At 48.2% G+C, this 21,519-nt stretch overlaps 2 protein-coding genes and 1 long non-coding RNA gene across 4 annotated transcripts; all 3 read left to right on the top strand.

Annotated features, from left to right (window-relative positions):
• Positions 1–4,416: 4,416 nt before the first annotated feature.
• Positions 4,417–6,786, top strand: LOC136542550 (indole-3-acetic acid-amido synthetase GH3.8). Its single transcript, XM_066535054.1, has 2 exons — positions 4,417–5,019; positions 5,117–6,786. Exons 1-2 carry the CDS (start codon positions 4,559–4,561, stop codon positions 6,510–6,512), a joined length of 1,857 nt encoding a protein of 618 aa, XP_066391151.1. The 5' UTR covers positions 4,417–4,558; the 3' UTR covers positions 6,513–6,786.
• A 1,274-nt stretch (positions 6,787–8,060) lies between these two features.
• On the top strand, positions 8,061–8,869 carry LOC136547107 (uncharacterized). Its single transcript, XR_010781481.1, has 3 exons — positions 8,061–8,180; positions 8,276–8,400; positions 8,660–8,869. It is a non-coding gene; the product is annotated as an uncharacterized lncRNA (long non-coding RNA).
• A 4,367-nt stretch (positions 8,870–13,236) lies between these two features.
• Positions 13,237–21,001, top strand: LOC136547106 (FRIGIDA-like protein 3). Of its 2 annotated transcripts, none has more exons than XM_066539076.1 (4): positions 13,237–13,335; positions 17,879–18,970; positions 19,164–19,333; positions 20,133–21,001. In XM_066539076.1, the coding sequence occupies exons 1-4, from the start codon at positions 13,287–13,289 to the stop codon at positions 20,748–20,750; spliced, it is 1,929 nt and encodes a 642-aa protein (XP_066395173.1). In that variant the 5' UTR covers positions 13,237–13,286; the 3' UTR covers positions 20,751–21,001. The 2 variants fall into 2 exon arrangements, with proteins under 2 accessions (XP_066395173.1, XP_066395174.1); XM_066539077.1 differs by lacking the exon at positions 13,237–13,335 and adding an exon at positions 16,353–16,515.
• The last annotated feature ends 518 nt before the right edge of the window (positions 21,002–21,519 follow it).

The raw sequence follows: 21,519 nt of genomic DNA, 5'->3' as shown, positions 1-21,519 counted from the left end.
TGATGCTGTCAAATACATTGACATAAAGTTTTATGTTGTGAAAGACAAAGTCGGGGATCATGCTATCAGTCTTGAGCATATAAGTACAAAGAAAATACTTGTGGATCCGCTTACTAAAGGCTTACCGCCCAATGTGTTCAGAGAACACTTAGCCGGCATGGGTTTACGAGAAAGCCTATGATCCCTGGACAATAAGGGCCTAGCTGAGAATCTGTTTCAAAATAGAGAGGTGTATTATAGATGTTAATCCAATGGTACTAACTGTTGTGACGAGACACGCTCTGTGCGCTAATCTGTAATGAAATGAGAAAAGAGATAAGTATTTTAAGTTTAAGTAATAAATGTGAGATCAAGGGGGAGAATGTTAGATTGATCTTCACGGGCCCTGATCCGCACCCTGACCGGGGGCGCCCAACCCAATCATGGTTGGTGGGCCTCCGCTGCACTACGCTATATAAAGAGGTGGGGGCCGGCGGCTCACGGTATGAGGTTTACCAGTTACGAAAGCACCCCACCGACACTAACCCTAACCGATCTAAGGGAGCGCAGCAGCGGCGGGAAGCACCGCTACCGTTCGCGTCCACTAGCCATCGCTCCTGGACCTCGCCGCAACTCCACCGATTCGCGCCACTACACCTTTGCCATGGTGACCTCGAGCTCCAGCGCCAAGCCCGCTGATGGTTGGTAACACCTCCCCACTCGAAATATTCTCTCTTTCTCTCGTTTTAGTTCATGTTCTAGGATGCTTTATCCCAAATGTAAAAACACCACCCACTAGATCTACTACTAGTCGATCCTAAGTTCTAATAACATGCATGAAAATGAATTCCACCGTGTACCTTGGTCGTTCGTCTTCGTGTCGTCTATCTATATGCTTTGCCACCTGCCCATTGCAACGCTAGCGACTTGCTGGTCAGCCAGCAAGCAGAGACTTTTGTTTTACTTGGTCGCGGTCGTCGTTTATTTGCTTTGGAGAACAATGCCACCACAACACATTCGTGACAGTAATAAACTTAATTAGAAGAGTCAAGATATAGCGCAGCATGACAGCATTCCGTATTCGTACTTACTTGTAGATATGGAACATTGTTCCGCTTATTTTAGCAAATATCCTTTTGCCAGTAGGTTCTATTGCATGCATTAGCACTCTTTGCACATATATATGGTGGTATATATAGTATATATACATACGTACTCTTCCGTAAGTTGATCATCGTACCGGCCGTATAGTACATGGACACGCGCGTCAAACGTCTACGTTCTCGATCTTTAGAAAAGATCTACCGAATCAAAAGAAAACTTGTGTGTTCCTTTGAATTTAAATAGCTGATTCCATTCGAGATCTCTATCGAATAAAATCAGTGGATTCTGATGACTATCCAAAGACAATTAAGGAAGGTGCTGCGTGGATAGAATGAAACTTCTTCACACTTCGCTCACCAGTAGTCATTGTACATCAGGATGGTTTACAAGATGCTAATTAACGGCGTAAGACACGCGTGCTTGAAGAATTGCGGTGGAAGTGACTCGATCGTTTTACGTACGTCACTAGCTCATTGAAAAAAAAAAACTTTCGGTGCGGACTGCGGACCATCATCTCCAGATGCAGATATCAACCATGCAAAACAAGAGTACTACACAGTGACACCAGATAGATTCCTTTGGAATTTTGGAAAGTAAAAAAGTAGGGTCCATTTCCCTTAGCTTATATCTGTCTCTATATATGGCTTTAGTTCTCTGATTTTGTTCCAATTTTTTTTCCACGCGCACGTTAAGCAGCAGCTGATGATACTCCAAAAATACGAGCCCAACCGAATCGCATCCACAACCGTGGCTTCGTTGCTGGTGCGTGGATTACATTTTCTATGCTAGAAGATGATCCTACCTGTAAGGCTGCAAGTTTGTACCCAAAAAAGAATAACAGCTTCAGTCACAGAAGTCCAAGTAGCAGGGAGGATGCAAATTGCGAGACACGGCTGACGACTCAGGACTCGAGGCCTTTACAGTTCACACGCTTACAGTAATCGACGGCGACGGCGACGACGACGGCGACCGGGGAATAATCGAAATGACTGTCATGATCAGGAACGGGTGGCCGCCCCTAGAAATTCTCGACACGGGCGGGCGCGTGCTTGCGCGGATCAGACAAAAGGCCAGGACTGGTTTAGATTGGTGTTAGGAATTAGTATTTGGTACTGTAGCACTTTGTTTGTATTTGACAATTATTATCCAATCATGGTCTAACTAGGCTCAAAAGATTCGTCTCGTAATTTACAATCAAATTATATAATTAGTTATTTTTTATCTATATTTAATACTCTATACATGTGTTCAAAGATTTAATGTGATGAAGAGAGAGTAAAAAAACTTACAATCTAAACAAGATCCAAGTGTCTTGTTCCCTTCTGGTTCACGTGACAGAAAAAACCCCAGCCAGCCTTTTTCGCCCTCGTTGTCGCGCAAAAGCGAAGCTTCACGGTACTCGCCGGGCACGTACATTCACGGCCTCGGACGCGCTGGCCGGCGCTTCTTTTCCTGATGACCGCGTGTCAAAAAACAGGTGCGGATTTTCACGGCCCGCGCCAGCTGCTTGGCAGCCTACGCTTGGCCGCCTCGGCGACCGGTGAACAATGGACACTGACTGGCAACTTGGCAAGGCTAGCAGGTCGCAGCGTACGCGGCCGCGCAACCAACGCACGCGTCACGCGTCCGCCTCGTCGCGCGCCACCGCCCCAAAGGCTGGCATGGCAATGGCATGGCCGGCTGGCCGCAAGTCTCGCACTCTCGCCGGCCCCGACCAATCATGCATCCGGGCGGGGGGCGGCAGTCGCATCGCACGTCCGAGTCACCACCGGGCGGCCCGCGTCGGCCGACGGCGTCGCGCTGGGGAACGCGAGAGCACCAGCACGAGCAGCGGCCGCCTCCCCCGCTTGTTGGAATAAATTTTTGAGGCCATGGCCGGTGATTCGAAGTTTCGTCTGACACGAACCGTATCCCGGCCGGATATCTGCACACTTCTCGCAGCCTCGAATTTGCGCTCTTTCTTAGTATATTCTCCCAGCGCCAAGGCGGCCCGCGCTGGGAGTTCGTGAGCCGAGTGATTGACAGAACACAAAGAATATTTATCTCCGCCATGCCGTCCACTCCAGGCAGGCATCTAGCTAGTAGGAGTGGAGTACTGTATGATGATCTATCCCGGCCGTGGACCGGATCAACCCCTGGCGATGCCGATGAGCATGTTCCAACTTGCTGCCGGCTACCCCCTACCCTTCATGTGGCCGCCAGCCCGTAACCGAGTCGAATCAACCGCCGCAAGCCCCACTGCCCACTGGTTCCGCTCGACCGCCGCTAACCTCCCCAACCGCGTCTGGCGATTCATTCAGTGCACCTCGCCGCCTCGGCAGGGTTAGCGGCGCCCGCGCGCAACGTAACCGTCCGCTGTGCGTCCCCGGGAGGGGAAATCGGGCATCGCGTTTCCCGAACCAACCAAGCCGATGGCCCGCCGGCTGACGTGCCGATGTCTGCCGATGCGCGCGCGCGCGGGGCGCGGCCGCCCCGTTCCGTTTGATTCGATGCGATAGGCCGTGTCGTGCCCAAAGCGGATTGACAATTGCCTCGTTAGCTTCGCTCAAAAATCATAGCTGAAAGTAGTTGATTTGTTGTGAAAGAAAAATATTATTCGTTGGCTGAAAAAGTACAGCTTATAAGCAGGCCAACGTGTCAAAGGCCGGCGCCGGTAAAAGTCTTGGATAAGGCACGGTCCGCTCGACGACACCACGCATGTTCCAGCAGGCCAGACAGAGCCGGCAGGCGACCGGGCTGCCCACGCAGATTTTGCGTTCAATTCGGCGACTTCGTTCGTTGAGCTGCAAGAGAAGACGTTGCGTTCGATTCGGGTACTCGGGCTCAAAACTCTCACCAAATTCGGCGCTTGCGTCTCCGCTCGATTGCTTCCGATCGATTCCTCGCGCTGACAACAACTCGTAACGGATTGGATCATGATTAATATGGGACAAATCAATCAGCAAGCGTATCACGGCTTTGCATGCGCCAAAATCCACGACCAAGTTGTAGGGAAATTTGCATCGGTCGGGCTCGGGGGACTACGGCGTGCTCAAGGCAGCGGAGTCGACACGGGCAGGGCCCATCGGCCACGTTTCCATGGCCTCATCGGCGGGCCCGACGTGGCGGTCCAGGCTGCCCCCACCTTGCCGGGCGGTTGTCCACCACCGGACGGGACACCGGGTCCCACCGCTGCTGCGCCGTGGAGCGACAGCCCCGACGTCACCCCGTGTCCTTCTCCCCGTCCCACGCTCCCACTGCGCCATCGCCACGCCCTCGCTCCTGGCTCGCCGAGCTGCGCGACCTGCGAGCTCGCCTCCCACACTATAAATACCCCGCCATGCCCGAGCCATTCCAAACCAGGCAACACAACAAGCAGCAGAAAACATCTCCTGGCCTTCCAGCCGTCGCTCCTCCAGAGTCCCAAACCACCCTCAGGCAGGTTGCACAGCTGCTAGCTAGCGTTCACAAGCAGTAGTAGTGTTCCATCGAGGCAATGGCGGTGATGGCCGAAGTAGTGTCGACCACCAGAGCGGCGCTCCGGAGCCCGGCCTCGCAGCCACCGCCGGCGGCCGTGGTGAAGGACGCCGACGCTGAGAAGCTCCAGTTCATCGAGGAGATGACCTCCGACGTGGACGCCGTGCAGGAGCGCGTGCTGGGGGAGATCCTCGCCCGCAACGCCGACACCGAGTACCTCTCCAAGTACGGCCTCACCAGCGCTTCGGACCGCGCCACCTTCCGCGCCAAGGTGCCGATGGCGACGTACGAGGACCTGCAGCCGTACATCCGGCGCATTGCCGACGGCGACCGCTCGCCCATCCTGTCGGGGCACCCGGTCTCCGAGTTCCTCACCAGCTCCGGCACGTCCGCCGGCGAGCGCAAGCTCATGCCCACCATTGAGGACGAGCTCAACCGCCGCCAGCTGCTCTACAGCCTCCAGATGCCCGTCATGAACATGTAAGCTTTCTACTGCTACTACTTCAGTACCAGTAATTATTGACAGCACACACGTGCGCAAGTACTGTTATTGATGGCCTTGGATGACTGTGTGCAGGTACGTGCCTGGGATGGACAAGGGGAAGGCTCTCCATTTCCTCTTCGTCAAGTCGGAGACGAAGACGCCGGGCGGCCTCGCGGCGAGGCCCGTCCTGACGAGCTACTACAAGAGCAACCACTTCAAGAACCGGCCGTTCGACGCCAACAACAACTACACGAGCCCCACGGGGGCCATCCTCTGCGTGGACGCGTTCCAGAGCATGTACGCGCAGATGGTGTGCGGGCTGTGCCAGCGCCAGGACGTGCTGCGCGTCGGAGCCGTGTTTGCGTCGGGCCTCCTCCGCGCCATTCGCTTCCTCCAGCTCAACTGGGAGCAGCTCGCGGACGACATCGAGGCCGGTTCGCTCACCCCGCGCGTCACCGACCCGTCGGTGCGCGAGGCGGTCGCCGGTATCCTCCGCCCTGACCCCGAGCTCGCCGAGCTGGTCCGCTCCGAGTGCTCCAAGGGCGACTGGGCGGGCATCATCACCCGCATTTGGCCCAACGCCAAGTACCTGGACGTCATCGTCACCGGCGCCATGGCGCAGTACATCCCGACCCTCAAGTACTACAGCGGCGGCCTCCCGATGGCGTGCACCATGTACGCGTCGTCGGAGTGCTACTTCGGGCTGAACCTCCGCCCCATGTGCGACCCCTCGGAGGTGTCCTACACCCTGATGCCCAACATGTGCTACTTCGAGTTCCTGCCCATGGACGCCGCGGCGTCGGGCGACGGCGACGCGAGCCAGCTGGTGGACCTCGCCCGCGTGGAGGTCGGGCGCGAGTACGAACTGGTGATCACCACGTACGCGGGGCTGAACCGGTACCGCGTCGGCGACGTGCTCCAGGTCACGGGCTTCCACAACACCGCGCCGCAGTTCCGGTTCGTGCGCCGCAAGAACGTGCTGCTGTCCATCGAGTCCGACAAGACGGACGAGGCCGAGCTGCAGCGCGCCGTGGAGCGCGCGTCCGCGCTGCTCCGCCCGCACGGCGCCGCCGTGGTGGAGTACACCAGCCAGGCCTACACCAAGAGGATCCCCGGCCACTACGTCATCTACTGGGAGCTCCTGACCAAGGGCCCCGCGTCCGGCACCGGCGCCAACGCCGCGGTGGACAAGGAGACGCTGGACAGGTGCTGCCTCGAGATGGAGGAGGCGATGAACACGGTGTACAGGCAGAGCCGCGTGGCGGACGGCTCCATCGGCCCGCTGGAGATCCGGGTGGTCCGGCCGGGCACCTTCGAGGAGCTCATGGACTACGCCATCTCCCGCGGCGCGTCGATCAACCAGTACAAGGTGCCCCGGTGCGTGACGTTCCCGCCCATCATCGAGCTCCTGGACTCCCGCGTCGTGTCCACCCACTTCAGCCCGGCGCTGCCGCACTGGACCCCCGGCCAGCGCTCCCACTCCGACTAGACAGGCAGGCCGGCGAGGCGTGTCCGGCTCCGGCGCGCTTAATTAACTATTAGAGTGGGAAATCATCTGCTGCGTATCGCAGACGTAGAATGCCAGTGAACTTAAATATTTGTTAATTTTGGAATTTTAAGTACTGTCAGTTGATGTGATGAGAGTTGGAAATTGGAATCACTCGAAAGCTGACCTGATCAGCTGAAGCAACAGTCGACGCATATGTAAATGCGTGTTTACTTCGCGAATTTTGGAAATTTGGCTACTATAGCACTTTCGTTTTTACTTGGCAGTTAGTGTTTAATTATGGACTAATTAGGATCAAAACGTTCGTCTCGCGATTTCCAACCAAACTGTGTAATTAGTTTTTTTTCGTCTACATTTAATGCTCCATGCACGTATCGTAAGATTCGATGTGATGGCTACTGTAACATTTTTTAAAAAACTTTTTGGAAACTAAACAAGCACTCAGACTAGAGGTGTTTCTAACGGCACCATTGTCCGTATCACTTAGTAGTACGGATCACGCGGCTAATTTAACGTTCATCCAAATCTGTACGAGCTGTGCGTCTGTGCCAGCAGAAGATCTCGCTGCAGTACCCTGATTACTAAAACCGGCTACTCTACGAGCTTGTGAAAGCATCGGCACTTTGCCGACTCAAAGGCGATAGTAACTTCCCAGTTCCCACGGTTCTTTAGCCTTCAGACATTTCCATTTCAGGCGACAGAATTCAGTTAACGCCTTCAGCCATGTTTTCCACAGTTAACTTTAGATAATGGCGGCTAACCATAAATGTAGCTCGAAAATTGAAAGCCACACTTTTTCATGCTTATAAAGAAAATCTCGTCATACTCCATAATACTATGGAGTCTAAAATAATCTTATCTAAATTTAATTTTCAACCAAACACTTACCACCTTAATCAATCCTAAGTAAAATAAAGTGGAGTGGAGTGTACGTAGGTATGAACCAAACACCCTTAGAACTCGGCACATCATTGGCTTCACCATACAAACGCAGTGCTTGTCGACTGCCATAGCTCAACAGCATCTGATCTAGCGCTGTGCGTGACTTGTCAGCTGGGGAAGCCGTCTCGCACGCAATCGGCGCGATTGATTTCAGTCTTTTAGGTAGCCGATGGTGTGACGCCACGCGAGTGTCTGGCAGTATTATGACCCTGTGACCTCTCGTGCGACGACGTTGATGGATGATTAATCTCCTTCAACTAAAAAAACAAAACGTGGATACTTTTTGGTGCGATATTTTAACGTGGGTTCATCGTCCTGCCTGTCGCAGCAGGATGCCTCGGCCCGGGCTCTGTAAAAAAGGAAGGCAATATTTCCGTACCAATCCCGTCCCGAGTCCCCGCCCTCACTTTCCCCCGAGACATGGCTCGTCCTCGCATCATCTCATATCTCCTAGCGGCATCGCTCCGCGTTGTCGCTCCTCGGCCGCTGTCGATCCTCGGCTGATTTACGTCCATTGACGCCACCTCACCGGCCACAGCCTTCTCCACCAAGAACTTGGCCGCCACCTCACTGGGAACCCCGGCCACCGTCACTAACGCGCCCTTTCAGCCCTCCGCGAGCCCACAGGGGAGTCTGGCACGTCCTGCGCGCAGATCCCCTCCTCGCTTGCCGCAGCGGCGGCACAACGACGGCGAGGTTCCGCATTTGGTACACGTTTATTCAAGTGACAGTTCCCTTACTCAAGTGATTTCCCCCTTATTGCCCAGACTTCATATAGATCTAAAATCAATTTATTCTTGCAGAGATCTGTTGTAAAGCACATTTGACTTTTCATGATACAAAACACATCAACTTAAGATGGCTCAAGAGGACCGGGAGAGGGCATATGAGAGAATATAGGTCCCTAAATCAACCAAAAGCTAATGAGGTTAGTGAGGACAGAGCCACCCTTTATTCTCAAAATCACACATACTTACGCTCGTTTCGTTTGTGTTTTTGGAGTCAACTGATGCTCAAATAGGACACCATCAAATTTGGGCATAATGAATATGTTGTAGGATAGAGATGACATGGCCAGTGCTACTTTAGCAAAATTTATCAGCGTTATTAGTATTCTTGTTATCAAATTAGAACTTGGTTCACAGCTCATCAGTTCAGCGACTTTATGGTCTTTTACTTTGCTACAGGTAGAATAGTGCCCTGCTGTTTGTTGATCAAGGGTTTCGATTTGCAAATGATAGAACAAGTGACAAGTGATCAACAAAAGTAATAAACTGTATCTCAATGCCAATGATATGTAAAGATGCTTTTAACCTCATATTTAATATGAGCTTTATCTCGTTTCATTCCTCTTTAGAAAAAGTGAGCACAAGAACCTAATTCAGTGATTTACTTGGTTCCAGGTTAGTCAGCTACCTCGCCTATTTACCTTCCCTGCATTCCCATTAATTTATTTGGTCTTCGAATGATTCATCATTGATTTATGAAACTATAACGAAGCAGTAGCAGCAGTTCAGCACGAGGTGAGGACGGACGGGGAGAGACAAGGCCGGGCGATGTCGCGGGCAGAGACGAGGCAAGGCTGGGCGGGGTGGTGATGTTGCAGGGGAGAATAGGTAGTGCTAAGCGTTAGTTAACTAATTTTCTTTACACGGGCATCTTGATATTCAGCTAATCAGGCATTATAAGTTCAGGTATTGCTTCCTATCTTTGCTTGTATGCATCACTTCAAGTTAATTGAATAGCCTGAAATAAAATTATAAACACATAATACTATTGCTGAAAAAAAAAATCTTCTCGCCGCTGTCCTCACCGTCACAGTTAATTTTTTATTTAGTCAACCATAGGTGCTGCTAGCTGAGCGACTTATTCTACAGTATATCTACGTGGAATACACCAAAAGTCACACATATTTATACGATTAGTATAACACTTTGTTTTAAATTTTTGTGGAAGATTTTTTAAGAGACGCAGTATTACCCATGTGACAGGCACTAATATTGACATATATACTCGAGCCCATGTACAGGATGGTATGGAGATGCGGCGGAACTTATTCGTGGATTTATTGGCGCACGAAAAAAATGGATATCGGAGATTTCTTCCTGCCGATATAAAACATTATCTTAGGCGCATCACAGAAAGATTTATAAAGTAGAGTTGTAAGCCTGTGACGCCGCGCTCTCCGTGACTGTTAATTTCACAAACTTTGCTTTTTGGATTAACTATAACTTTAACGTTGATATTTAATTTTTACAGTATCGTTATCTTATTGTGTGATCCATGTGTTTTTAGTATAAATTGTTAGCTATCATGTAGCAACGCACGAGCATGCTACCTAGTAAACTAATCAGTGACAACCTTTTCAAGCACGATGTACTGCTGAATTATGGGCGGACCGGCGCACGATCCTACACGCTGCTCGATCGTCTGGTCATTGTCGCCGCGGACCGGACGGGTCTGTTCGCTTGAACTTATCAGTCGGCTTATCAGCTACAATCTATAGTCTTTTTCTCTAACAATAAATCAGCTTCGGCCGACTTTAACATCAGCCGAACATGGCACAATGGCCACTTTCCTCGATGAACTGTACCTCTGCATTTCTTCATGCCCACTTTCCATCCGTCCACAAAAGTCAAAAGCGAGATCATTTGCCCTCCTAGAAAGGTATTTAACGGCCGGCTTGCGAGTTTTGCATCGCGAAAAGTCTTTCCGAAGACGTCTCCGAACCGTACTATTGGCTCACAGTAACCCGAGTCACGTGAATGCGATCGGGGCCGACGTGTCCGATCCTGCTCTTTGCAATCGCGTCGCAGTGAGCCCGTGACGGGACGTGCTTGCCAATTTCACTCCGTTGACGATTTGGAAGAGAGACTTGGACGGCGGATATCTGTCGTGTCGTGCCCAGTGCAAGACACGCCCTCTGATGAGCATTTGACTCTGCGTCTCTGCGTGCGTTGCCTGTCAATCTGTCAGCCATCCACATCGTCGTCAGTGTTGCCGGATCCCCCGAGACTTTCCGCGCGCGCACTAGGCGACGCGTCGGGCGATGTGGTGCGTACGGGTGATGAAGATCCGCTCGTCGCCTTGTGCGCTTCCTCTTCGTACTGCGGAGCACAGTCCTGCCTGCAATGCACAGGCTGCAGTAGTGCGAAGCATTCATCCCCCCACAGCACAAGTTGCCAAAAGGGCACCACGGTTTCTATCCCCGGCCGGGTCACAAGGCACAAGCCAGAGGCTGGGGGGTCAGGTCAACCCCGCGAAATGCAGTGCGGATCACGCGCGAATCGCGGGTCTTGGCCGCGTCGGACTGCGAGTGGCCAGCGTCCGCAATAGCGGCAGCCCGCGGCCGGTCAACGTGTGGGAAGCGCTCGAGCCTGCCTTTCGACCCGTCCGGCGAGGCGGGGGCGGGGCAGGCGGCTGGGAACTCGGTGGCCGTCGGAATCGCCACCCGCCCGCCCGGCCGAGACACAGATGCGGGTCTCCCTGCCGGAGGCCCGGGCGCCGCTTTCCTGCGTCCGCACCCCAGCGCGCCGTGGCGTACTTGTTTTTGTAGACGCGTGCAGCCGCTGCCAAGTTTTGCGCTGGAGTAGTGTACAGGAGATCTTGAGACCCGTGATCGATATTGTATGACCGCGACGGCCGTGCCGTGTGCCCGCCGCGACGCTGCCGCCTTTTGACCGTTGGCCAGTAGGAGTACAGTACGCTCTTTGTCGGCTGGCCCGTGGTGTGCTTGTCGTCTTGCCAAGCGATATCCGAGCTGCGTGTGTGCGCGCGTGGTACTCCGTACCGCTGTCCGATGCGGCCATGAAACGTGCACAAATGTCGGGGTCGGAGAAACAGACAACTGGTGCGGCATTCGTTCGGATCATCCGGGCAATTATTGGCTCCATCTATGATCCATGGCCTAGGAAATGAACAGTCAAACGTGGGCGACGTGGATGTTCGCCGTTGTCAGGTTGCCATCGGGATAAGCCTGTGAACGCAACTGTGTCAGGTCCTGTTGTTGACTTCTTTTGCATGCACGTACTACCAGTGACGTCCAAGCGATTGCTGTAGGCTTATTTGTCTCCTGGAAACGGGTCAAAATTTAAGACTGCTTTGCTAACCAACGACCAATCAACAAAAGCTACTTGTATCGAGCTTGGCGACTTTGCACTAGGAGCAGACGTGCGGTACCCGGTTTGAGTCGACGAGCCGGTGTGCTAGCTCGACAGGACGCAGGAGCGCGTGTACGCAGGCGCTGCTGTCCCCGAAGCACAAAAAAAATGTCCACGTGCCCCGTGGTACTGGTGCTCGTCGGCAGAGCTAGAAAATTCGGGTGCTTCCATAGCTCCATCATGAAATACGCATCTCGTAAACAGGCTTCGCCGTAATGCTAGTAGTACGATATCTAATGTTACTTTATTTACTTATTAGAACATTCGAGATCCCATTCATTCATTAATTTTTTTATTTTTTACTGGCAAGATGATGCATGTACTCCCTCCGTAGTACTTTTTTTTTTCTGGACGGATGAAGTACTTGTTAGCTTTTTCTAGTTATAGCATTTAGATTTTTTTTTAGTGTCGAGTTATCTGTGACAGATTTTATGTGATCAAATCTGTTAGATTTTTATAAAAGACCCGTTAAAGTGATAGTTGTAGCACAAATCCTAAAGCACAATCAAACGTATAGAAATTTAGCAGATTTGGTATCAAGAAAATCTGTCAACAGATAAATAGCAAAAATCTTTTTTTAATCAGTAAGGTTGTTCCCGCAAGTATTACAGGCCCCTAGCTTTTTTCATTAATTTGTTTTTTACTTAAAAATATTTTTAGAGTAGTTTTATTTGTTTCTTTGATTATAAAGTTCCTCTCTCCATTCTACAAATTTATTTAGGTTTATGCTTGTTAAAAAGTTTATAAATCTATAACTAAGTTATACATGATCCAATGAGTATCAAATTTTTACTACAAACGAGGTGGAGACTAAGCAAGGGAGACTACAAACCAGAACATCTCTACTTGTTAAAAAGTAGGCAGACGAAGGAGTACCCAGATCCGCCACAGTAGCCCCCAAACGAGGTGGAGACTAAGCAAGGGAGCCGGATCCGCCGCCGACCTTCATCCGCAGCCCGGGCAGCCCTAGCCTCGCCCCTGGGAACCGAGAGCCGCCGCCGTAGCCTCGCCCCTAGGAACCTCGCGTCGTCGCTTGGGGCGGGGGAGGGAACGACGTCGCCATTTGGCGGCCACGCACCGCCACTGCTTGAGGGCTAGGATGGGGTGCCGCCGCTGCTTGAGGACCGGAGAATGGGGCGCCGCTGCCGCTTGAGGGTTAGAGGAGGGGCCTTCACCGCCGCTTGAGGGCAGCATCCCTAGCCTCGCTCTTGGGGATTCCGCGCCGCCGCTTGAAGGCCGCGTGCGCCGCCGCTTAGGTATCGGAGGGGGAGGTTGGCGACGTCTGAGAGCAAGATGACCTGAGCTAGGGTTTCCTACTTCTATGTGTGCGCGGGCACATCGTGCCTACTTTTGGGCCGGCTGAAAGGCCAGCACGGCCCAGGCCCAGGGCCCATAACTGAGCCAGGCCCATAACTGAGCGCGGCCCAGGGAGACTAAGCAAGCCAGGTCGACCGGGAGAACCACCAGTTGATATAGCCCAGAGAGGCCCACGTTCCTATTCAGCAAAGGCCAGGTCCAAGGCCCAGGTCACAGAGCTAGGGTTCCGCGCGTCCCACCCCACTATATAGTCTCCTCTCCACCTGCCGCCGCCGCCGCCGTGGTGAAGGAAGGAAGAGGAGGAGGTGCAAAGAGCACGACGCGATGGGCCACTCCAATGTCTGGAACTCCCACCCTAAGAACTACGGCCCTGGCTCCCGCGTCTGGTAACTATCCCGCGACGCTCCCTTCTCTGTATAGGATCTCGGTTCTGGATGGCGCTTTTCAGATGTGAATGACCTGCTTGCGATAAGTAGACTCCATGGATCTGTTGAGGTTCTAAGTCGTTTTGATGGTTAGCTTAGCCCCCATCAAGTTTTGGGATTGGGATCCTATATGCATGGTTATTTTCGCTGCTGAAAATGATGTTCTTTAGATGTGTCTTGCGTTATTGCTGCTTATTGGACAGCTGGTGTACATCACAGGCTTAGAGAAATGATTTTTGAAGTAGGTTTCTTGGATGAGCGTGATACAACTGAGACATGATCTGCAACTCTCATAACCTCTGTTACCTTGTTAAAGTAGGTTTCTTGGATTAGCGTGCTACAACTGAGACATGATGTGCAACTCTCATAACCACTAGCACGTGCTTGCCAATTTCACTCCGTTGAGCCCAGTCATTCATTAATTTTTTTTATTTTTTTACTGGCAAGATGATGCATGTACTCCCTCCGTAGTATGTTTTTTTTCTGGACGGAGGGACTACTTGCTATTTTTTTTCTAGTTATAGCATTTAGATTTTTTTAGTGTTAGTTATCTGTCGACAGATTTTATGTGATTAAATCTGTCAGATTTTTATAAAAGACCCGTTAAAGTGACAGTTGTAGCATAAATCCTAAAGCACAATCAAACGTATAGAAATTTGGCAGATTTGGTATCAAGAAAATCTGTCAACAGATAAATAGCAAAAGTCTTTTTTTAATTAGTAAGGTTGTTCCCGCAAGTAGTATGGGTCCCTAGCTTTTTTCATTAATTTGTTTTTTTACTTAAAAATATTTTCAGAGTAGTTTTATTTGTTTCTTTGATTATAAAGTTCCTCTCTCCATTCTACAAATTTATTTAGGTTTATGCTTGTTAAAAAGTTTATAAATCTATAACTAAGTTATACATGATCCAATGGGTATCAAATTTTTACTACAATTCAAGCATACAATAATTAGCTCACCATAAAAATTTCACCACAATTGGACCATACAAGCTGCAGCTATGAATTAATTACAGAAAAGCATAGATCTAAAGCTATAGCAAAAATTTTGTACTAAAACATACCATATTATATATTCACTGTGTAAATCTAATCACGTGGAGTCCAACAAAATTGGATTTTCAATTTTATGATTTTTTTGTGATTTACTATGATTCTTCAAAGATTTAGTCGAAATAAATAAAAAAGAAAAAGACAAAACCGCCTTTGTAAACTGCTTATATCTGGTTAGAGAGGTAAAACGAATGGTTTTAAAAGTCCAGGGAGGTGGTGTAGCCGGTTTTAAAGTTCAGGGAGGAAAAGTAGACTTTCACAAAAGTTGAGAGAGGTAATGTGGACCTTTTGCCCATGTAGGTCCTTTCTGAGGACCTGCACAAATGGGCCACTAAGGCACTAAGGCCCTGTTTGGATTTCTCAAGTTTTTACCAGTTTTTAAGAATCTGACTTTTAGAAACTAGGTGGGATCCAAACACCCTCAGTTTTTACTGTCAGTTTTTATCAGATTCTTAAAAACTAGGACGCTGAAGGGCGGGTCTGGTGCAAGCGGTAGAGTCTTACTGCTTGTGACCGGAAGGTCCCGGGTTTGAGTCGCGGTCTCCTCGCATTGCACAGGCGAGGGTAAGGCTTGCCACTGACACCCTTCCCCAGACCCTGTACAGAGTGGGAGCTCTCTGCACTGGGTACGCCCTTAAAAACTAGGACGCTGTTGATACCCAGCTTTTACTAGTTTTTGTGACCTATAGAGCAATAAATGAAGTCAGATTCTTAAAAACTAAGGGATCCAAACACCCTACTAATTTTTCTTAGAATCTAGATTTTAGAAACTAGAGGCAAAAACTAGTTTTTAAAAATCCAAAACTGATCAAACATGCCCTAAGCTAGAGAAAATGGACTTCCTCGGCTGCCGTTGCGTCTCGTTGGATTTTGGCTTAAAAAAAAGTCCTGGACCCCTCAATTTTAAAGGGTCGTTCATTTTTTCTCTTTCGTCTATAAAACATATTTTTGTCCCATCTTAAATTTTAACATGATGAGATTTTTTCCCAACGTAGCACCATATCAACCATCTAACGCCCTGTTCGCTGGTTGGTTTTTGGTCTGATAAGCTCGGCTGGTGCTGGTTTGTTGTGAGAGAAAAACACTGTTGGTTGACTGATAAGCCCTAATTGAAACCAACAAGCGAGCATGACGTAAGTGGCACCAATTAATAGTATATGAAGCAAATCGGCTTACAAAATATATTAACTTTGATTTATCAATGCAGTCCTATTTACCCTTCTTAGTTAAAGTGGTGCTACGTAGCATGATTGATGTAGTGTCACATTAGACAAACTTGCAAATTGGTTTACAAATTTCTATCTGATACTAAAGAGGGAAGCATTTATTTTAACCGTTTTTTATTTTTCAAACTGCCCTTCTTTTGTCCTGTTTCTTTTTTCTTCCCAAATTACCCTCGTGTCCCACCCTATACTCTTAAGTATCTATACCTAATATATTATATCCAGTTGGACAGATTGTTCTGTACGGAAGTGTATTTGGTTTCCCGGTCCAAGTATAATGTATTAAATAAATTGACGTGAAGAGAAAAGGAAGTAGAGGTGAGAAGAAAAATATAAAATAAGAGTGTAGTTGTAGCCACGCATTCTTGAACATATCATGAGAGTTGAATAATAAATTTCTGAGCTCCAAATAAGTGATTGTGCAATAAACTACACGTTCCATGTAAACTATGGACACGTTTGCTATTAAAAAAACTTAAAAAGCGAGGTATGAAAAAATGGTTTTATTCATGATCCGGAGAATCGAACGACTTAGAAAGATTTTTCCTTTCATTTCGTCTGGCAGAACCACAAAAAGTAAAGAATAACGGCCCAGCCCAACACATGAGGCTCGCGAAACTGGGTCAACAGCCGGCCCAGAACTCCCACCCAACCTGATTCCCCAGTCGCCAACCAAAGCCATCTCCCGATCCCGCCCCAATCGACCAACGCTGTCCCTTCTCGTCGAGTCTTCTCTCGGCTCTCGACCTCTCCCTACCGGCTAACCCTAGAAGCGGCACGCGGGCGACGGCGACCGGTGGCGCACCACCGGCGAAGGGATTCAGCGGTCCCCCCTCCTCCGTCCCAGGCGCGGCGGCGCCCTGCAGGTACCTCCACCTCTTTCTCCCCATCCATCTCTGCCCTGGACCCTCCTCGCGCGAGGCAGCATGCCCGCAGCTGCTCTCGTGCTCGCGCAGTAGCAGATGATTCCCTCCCCCCTTGTGCTCTGTTTTTTCCTCACTCTGCTTTACAATTTTGACCCAATCCCTGATGAATTCCATAAGTGTGCTGTCTCGGGTTGTCTTTTTTTTGTGTGAAAAAAAAGTATACGTATTTGGTTGCAAATCTCTAATTTTCTTGCTTACCGTATTGACGCACACTTCTCTTGCACATTCTCGTGAAAAAAAAGCAATTTTGAACTGGTCTACTAATTATATATACTGGGTACACTTGACTGCTGATGAGGTGGTTTGTGAATAGGGATACCTTTGCAGCCCACAGACATAAAATGATATGTTTCAAAATATGTACTATAGAAAGTAGAAATCCAGTGACTAGGCTGATTGTGAGGCTGATTTCGTGTGATCACTACAAGGTGGGTTGACTGAACAGATGTTACTTACGTGTTAGTATACTACCACAACAAAATCTGATCACAAAATGGTCTGTTTCTGATTTGCTTTGTTATTGGATAATAATATTGTTTAACTCAACCAAACCCAAAATCAATCCTGGATCAGTCAAATCTAGCTGTTTTGAACAATCGGCTTGGCAGTACTCAAAGAACTTAGGCACAAGAAATTCTGAATTGCAAATTTACTACAGCATGAAGGAGAAAAACATAGGTCAGCATCTACTAGCAAATAATATTATTTTTTGCTCTTAGCATTAGCAGTGGATGGCAAATTAACCGCCCAGTAAAACATATTTTTGGGGGCCCTTTTTGTTGCTGCTCATAATCGCCGTAGCGTGGGGATTTTTCGATTCTCGATCATGCTAGTTCAAAGTTCTGAAGCGGCGGTCAGAAGAATAAAAAATTATCGAAGCTTTTGGTGGGATTCTCGCTTTTTTTTTTCAGCGGGAATCCGGTTATAAGTAGAAAAAACAGGGCCTTGGTGTGAAGGGGGATTTTATAGATTACACTTGCTAGTCTGTAAGGTTGGTCTTCTTTTCGTTCACTGCCAAACTGAGAAATTCAGCAAACACACCAGTGTAATTTATGTGAATTCTATCTTCGTTCACTTGGAGAGTTATCATGCTTTATTCAGTGAATTAACAAAGAACTATTTTCCCCCTAACAAGAAGGCAAACAGCGTCCATTGTTCTGCTCTGGTTAGCTTTATAGGTTTTACATCGTTTTTCTTTATTTGATTTTTTGCTTGCTGTGTCGTGGAAATTTACATAACCTGTACCTGTTCTCTTTCAATTCCTGTTCTTCAACTGACAGTACATTACCCTGTGTCCCTACAGATTATTATTGGTTTTGTTGCAAAATGGCTATGGAAGCGACTTTGAACAATTCTGGTGGTTCTGAATCTGCAATGCCATTACTGGAACAGCTTGCTGAAGTATTTGGAAAGTTGAAATCCCACACCGAAGCATCTCTGCAATTGCAAAATGGCATGCAATGGGAAGATATCAAAGGGCATTTCCTCAGCCTTGATAAGTTGTACAGAAGCAAGTTTGATGAACTGGTAGAGAAGCAGAAGGCACTAGAAGAAAAGAAAGCTGAAGCTCGTAGGTTGATTGCAGAGAAAGAGGCTAATGTTTCTACAAAAGAGCGTGCCTCCCTGAATCAGCTTCAGGAGCTAAGGGATGCTGCCGTCTCTTCTCTAGCAGAGGTTCGGCAAAAATATAAGGTGGAGCTTGCTGAGATACTTGATGCAAGTGGAAGCAAAGACAAAAAGGTAAGTACCTCAATCAATGACAACAATGCATCTCGTGCTTCAGAGGAGAATACCCCTGCTAGTGGGTTGGGCGAGGCATCTGAAGCTTCACCTGTTGAGACTAAGCCGCGTCCTGTATTGAAGCAACTATGTGAGCAGATGGACACCAAAGGCCTTCTGAAATTTCTTTCAGAAAATTCTAGAAAACTCGCTAGCCTTCGTGATGAACTTTCTGTTGCACTAAAATGTGCAACTGATCCTGCCCGCTTTGTACTTAATTCCCTGGAGGGTTTCTTCCCACCAGACCAAACTAATTCACCTGGGAGTAAACATAACGCTCTTGAGGTCCAGCGCAAGAGCTGCATTGTTTTAATGGAAGCTATAGCACCTGCACTAGGGACGACGGAGCCTGGTGGCAACGACCCTTGGAGCTCTGAAATTAAGGAGCAAGCCAAGGCAATTGCCGAAGAGTGGAAGAGTAAGTTAGCTGAGGTTGACCTGGATGCTTCTAATGGCTATTCATTGGAGGCACAGGCTTTCCTGCAGCTACTTACAACTTTTAATGTTGATTCGGTGCTTGACGAAGATGAACTATGCAAGATCGTAGTTGCTGTCTCTCGTCGCAAGCAGACTGCTGTGTGCTGTCGCTCTCTTGGTCTTAATGAGAAAATGCCAGGTTGGTATCCACCCAGAATGCCACAAGGCGTTCTAATCCCTTCATTTGTCAGGCTGCTGCTGTTCATTGTCACTAAGCCCCCAAACCATCTAGGGAACTAAAACTTCCTTACTGTTTTGTTCAAGTGCAAAACATTGAGTGCCTGCATGAAATTAGTGTTTTAAGTTTTTCTATTGACATTTTATGTTTCTAGGTATCATTGAGGAGTTGGTTAAGCGGCACAGGCAAATTGATGCAGTTCATTTTGTACAAGCTTTCGGGCTTTCAGAGACATTCCCCCCTGCACCTCTGCTGAAGACATATGTTGAGGAACTAAAGAATACAATTGAAAATAATGGGGATGCAACTGCGGCCTCGTTAAAGGTTTGTTGATTTTATCCTTTTTTGTGATCTTGATTGATGAGGCTGTCTAGTGGCATGCATAGTTCATCGGTTGATATTGCTTCATTGACAGAACTGTTTCATTGTCTAGTATAGTACTGTAAAATAAAAGCTTCATTTTTTATGAAGCTATTTTTTATTTCATCTTTTGGTCGTCTTAAAGAGGTCTGAAAAATCCGAGGTAGATCTAATTAAACTTTTTAACCCTTTTTTGTGGATATAATTTGGTTTATTTCAATATATAATTTAGAGAACTAGTTTTTTACTAAATAAAGAATGGAAAAAAGATCCTATCTAGGGTACGGGTATTAATTGGATATGAGTTCCTCAGCCTGTCAACTGGTTCAAGAGAGCAAAATTTGGATAATACCAATTCCTATTACTTCAAACTAGGAAGGAACTATTGAGAAGTTTGATAAGACTGACATTAAGAGGCCATCTTTAATTTCTTGGAATCTATTTTACCTTCACCACCAGAATTTTCTAGGGAAACAGTATATTGCTCTCAGTCTATAATGCTTGGTGTGCTGTCTGTGAATATTACTGTATATGTTTTGTTAGGCGCTTCGGCTGTATCTCACCATTGCCTTATGCATTGTGGGATAATGGCCACAATGTTATTAGTGCTGAACTGCTGATGTGAAATAACTCCTTTCTTATATTAAATCATGTGCTATGGTAGTTTCACATTCGATTTGCAATCCTTTTTGTTTCACTTCTATTGTTTGTTATATTATAACTTTACATGTTTGTCTTATGACTCGATGAATCCAATTTTCAGGATGACCCAAAATCTAGGGAGCTACTTGCTTTGAGGGCTGTGATAAAGTGTATCGAAGAGTATAAGCTTCAGAAGGAGTGTTCTCTTGGACCTCTCCAAAAGCGTGTTTATGAGCTTAAGCCCAAGGGTGAGAAAAGGCCATCAACTGATGCTGGCCGTACTTATGCAAAGAAGCCTCGAGGCCCTGGCATTTCATTTCCTAGGAGACCTGCTGGTTCTGTTGGTTCAGCTGCTCGCAGGCCTCCATTTCCGGGCTTTAACTGGCAGCGTGCTCCTGCTCCAATGCCCTCCCGTGGCCCTGCTCCAATGCCCTCCCGTGCCCCTCTTCCTGATAGATATGGAGCTGCTGACCGGTACCACCACCCACCACCAGCCCCAGTATATGAAGCTGGTGCGTTTTCTTCTTACGGTGAACCGTTCAGCGCCCCAAAACCATTCCAGTACACCCCAGGGTCCGTGGCAGCATCATACAATTCAAGCCCCTATAAAGTTGCGTATGGTGGCCCAGGAGCACCAGCTGCAAGCACCTATGCAGGTTTCACCGGCACATCTGGGCCGGCTGCTTCCAGCAGCTATGCAAACTATCTGGGATCCGGCTATCGCCCTCCGCAACCATAGACTCATCTCCCTCAAAAGTGTTGTGCTGGTGATGCACGCCATGGAAACCGGTCCCTCAACTCCCATGAGACGGAGATGTAACTCTAGTCATTTTCTTGTTTCCTCGTCCACAGCCGTGGGTTTTGGAGGTGTAACTGATGTAGTCGAGTTCTCTTTCAAGGCTGTGAGGCGCCGGTCAAATTATAATTGCCCTCATGTCCTGCTACATGTACCTTGCACTCTTATTTGCTTTTAGCTGTGCTTATTCCTGACTTGTTGAATGTTTTATATCCTCTGCCATCCAGTCTGTCTCATATAGGAATATTACTTTTTTACTTGCTACTGTTGCTATTTAGTTGGGAAAGCCAAAACTTTGCGAAGCTTGCACATCTGACAATCAAACGAATAATATTCTCTACTTGCAGTTGACATGGCTTGTAGTACTTGCAGATCTGACACATAACTTGTGTGCATGAAAAACATGATGCCATTTTGTCTCCCTAATTATAAAGAGGCCTCTGAAAGTGAGAACTTTCTGATCTGCATAAAATTTTGCTGAAACTGTGCTGGAGCATGGAGGCAGAAATGAAAAGCCACGCAAGTTCGGCTTTCAAAGCGGACCCACAGGCATCTATCTCCCTCTCCGAGAAAATTGGAAATTTGCCCTCATGGCAAGTGGGTTTCGTCTAAATACTATCAAGTTTGTGGGCTTCGCTGAAATGCTTTTATAAAACGGGTTCAACACGTTATAATGTCATTTTAAGATTTATATCCAAAATTTTAGCCTGAA

This window comes from Miscanthus floridulus, chromosome 3 (assembly GCF_019320115.1).
Source record: "Miscanthus floridulus cultivar M001 chromosome 3, ASM1932011v1, whole genome shotgun sequence".
In the NCBI taxonomy this organism is placed as follows: domain Eukaryota; kingdom Viridiplantae; phylum Streptophyta; class Magnoliopsida; order Poales; family Poaceae; genus Miscanthus; species Miscanthus floridulus.
Note: the sequence above shows the minus strand (reverse complement) of the source record. Positions and strands in the feature narration are given on the sequence as shown.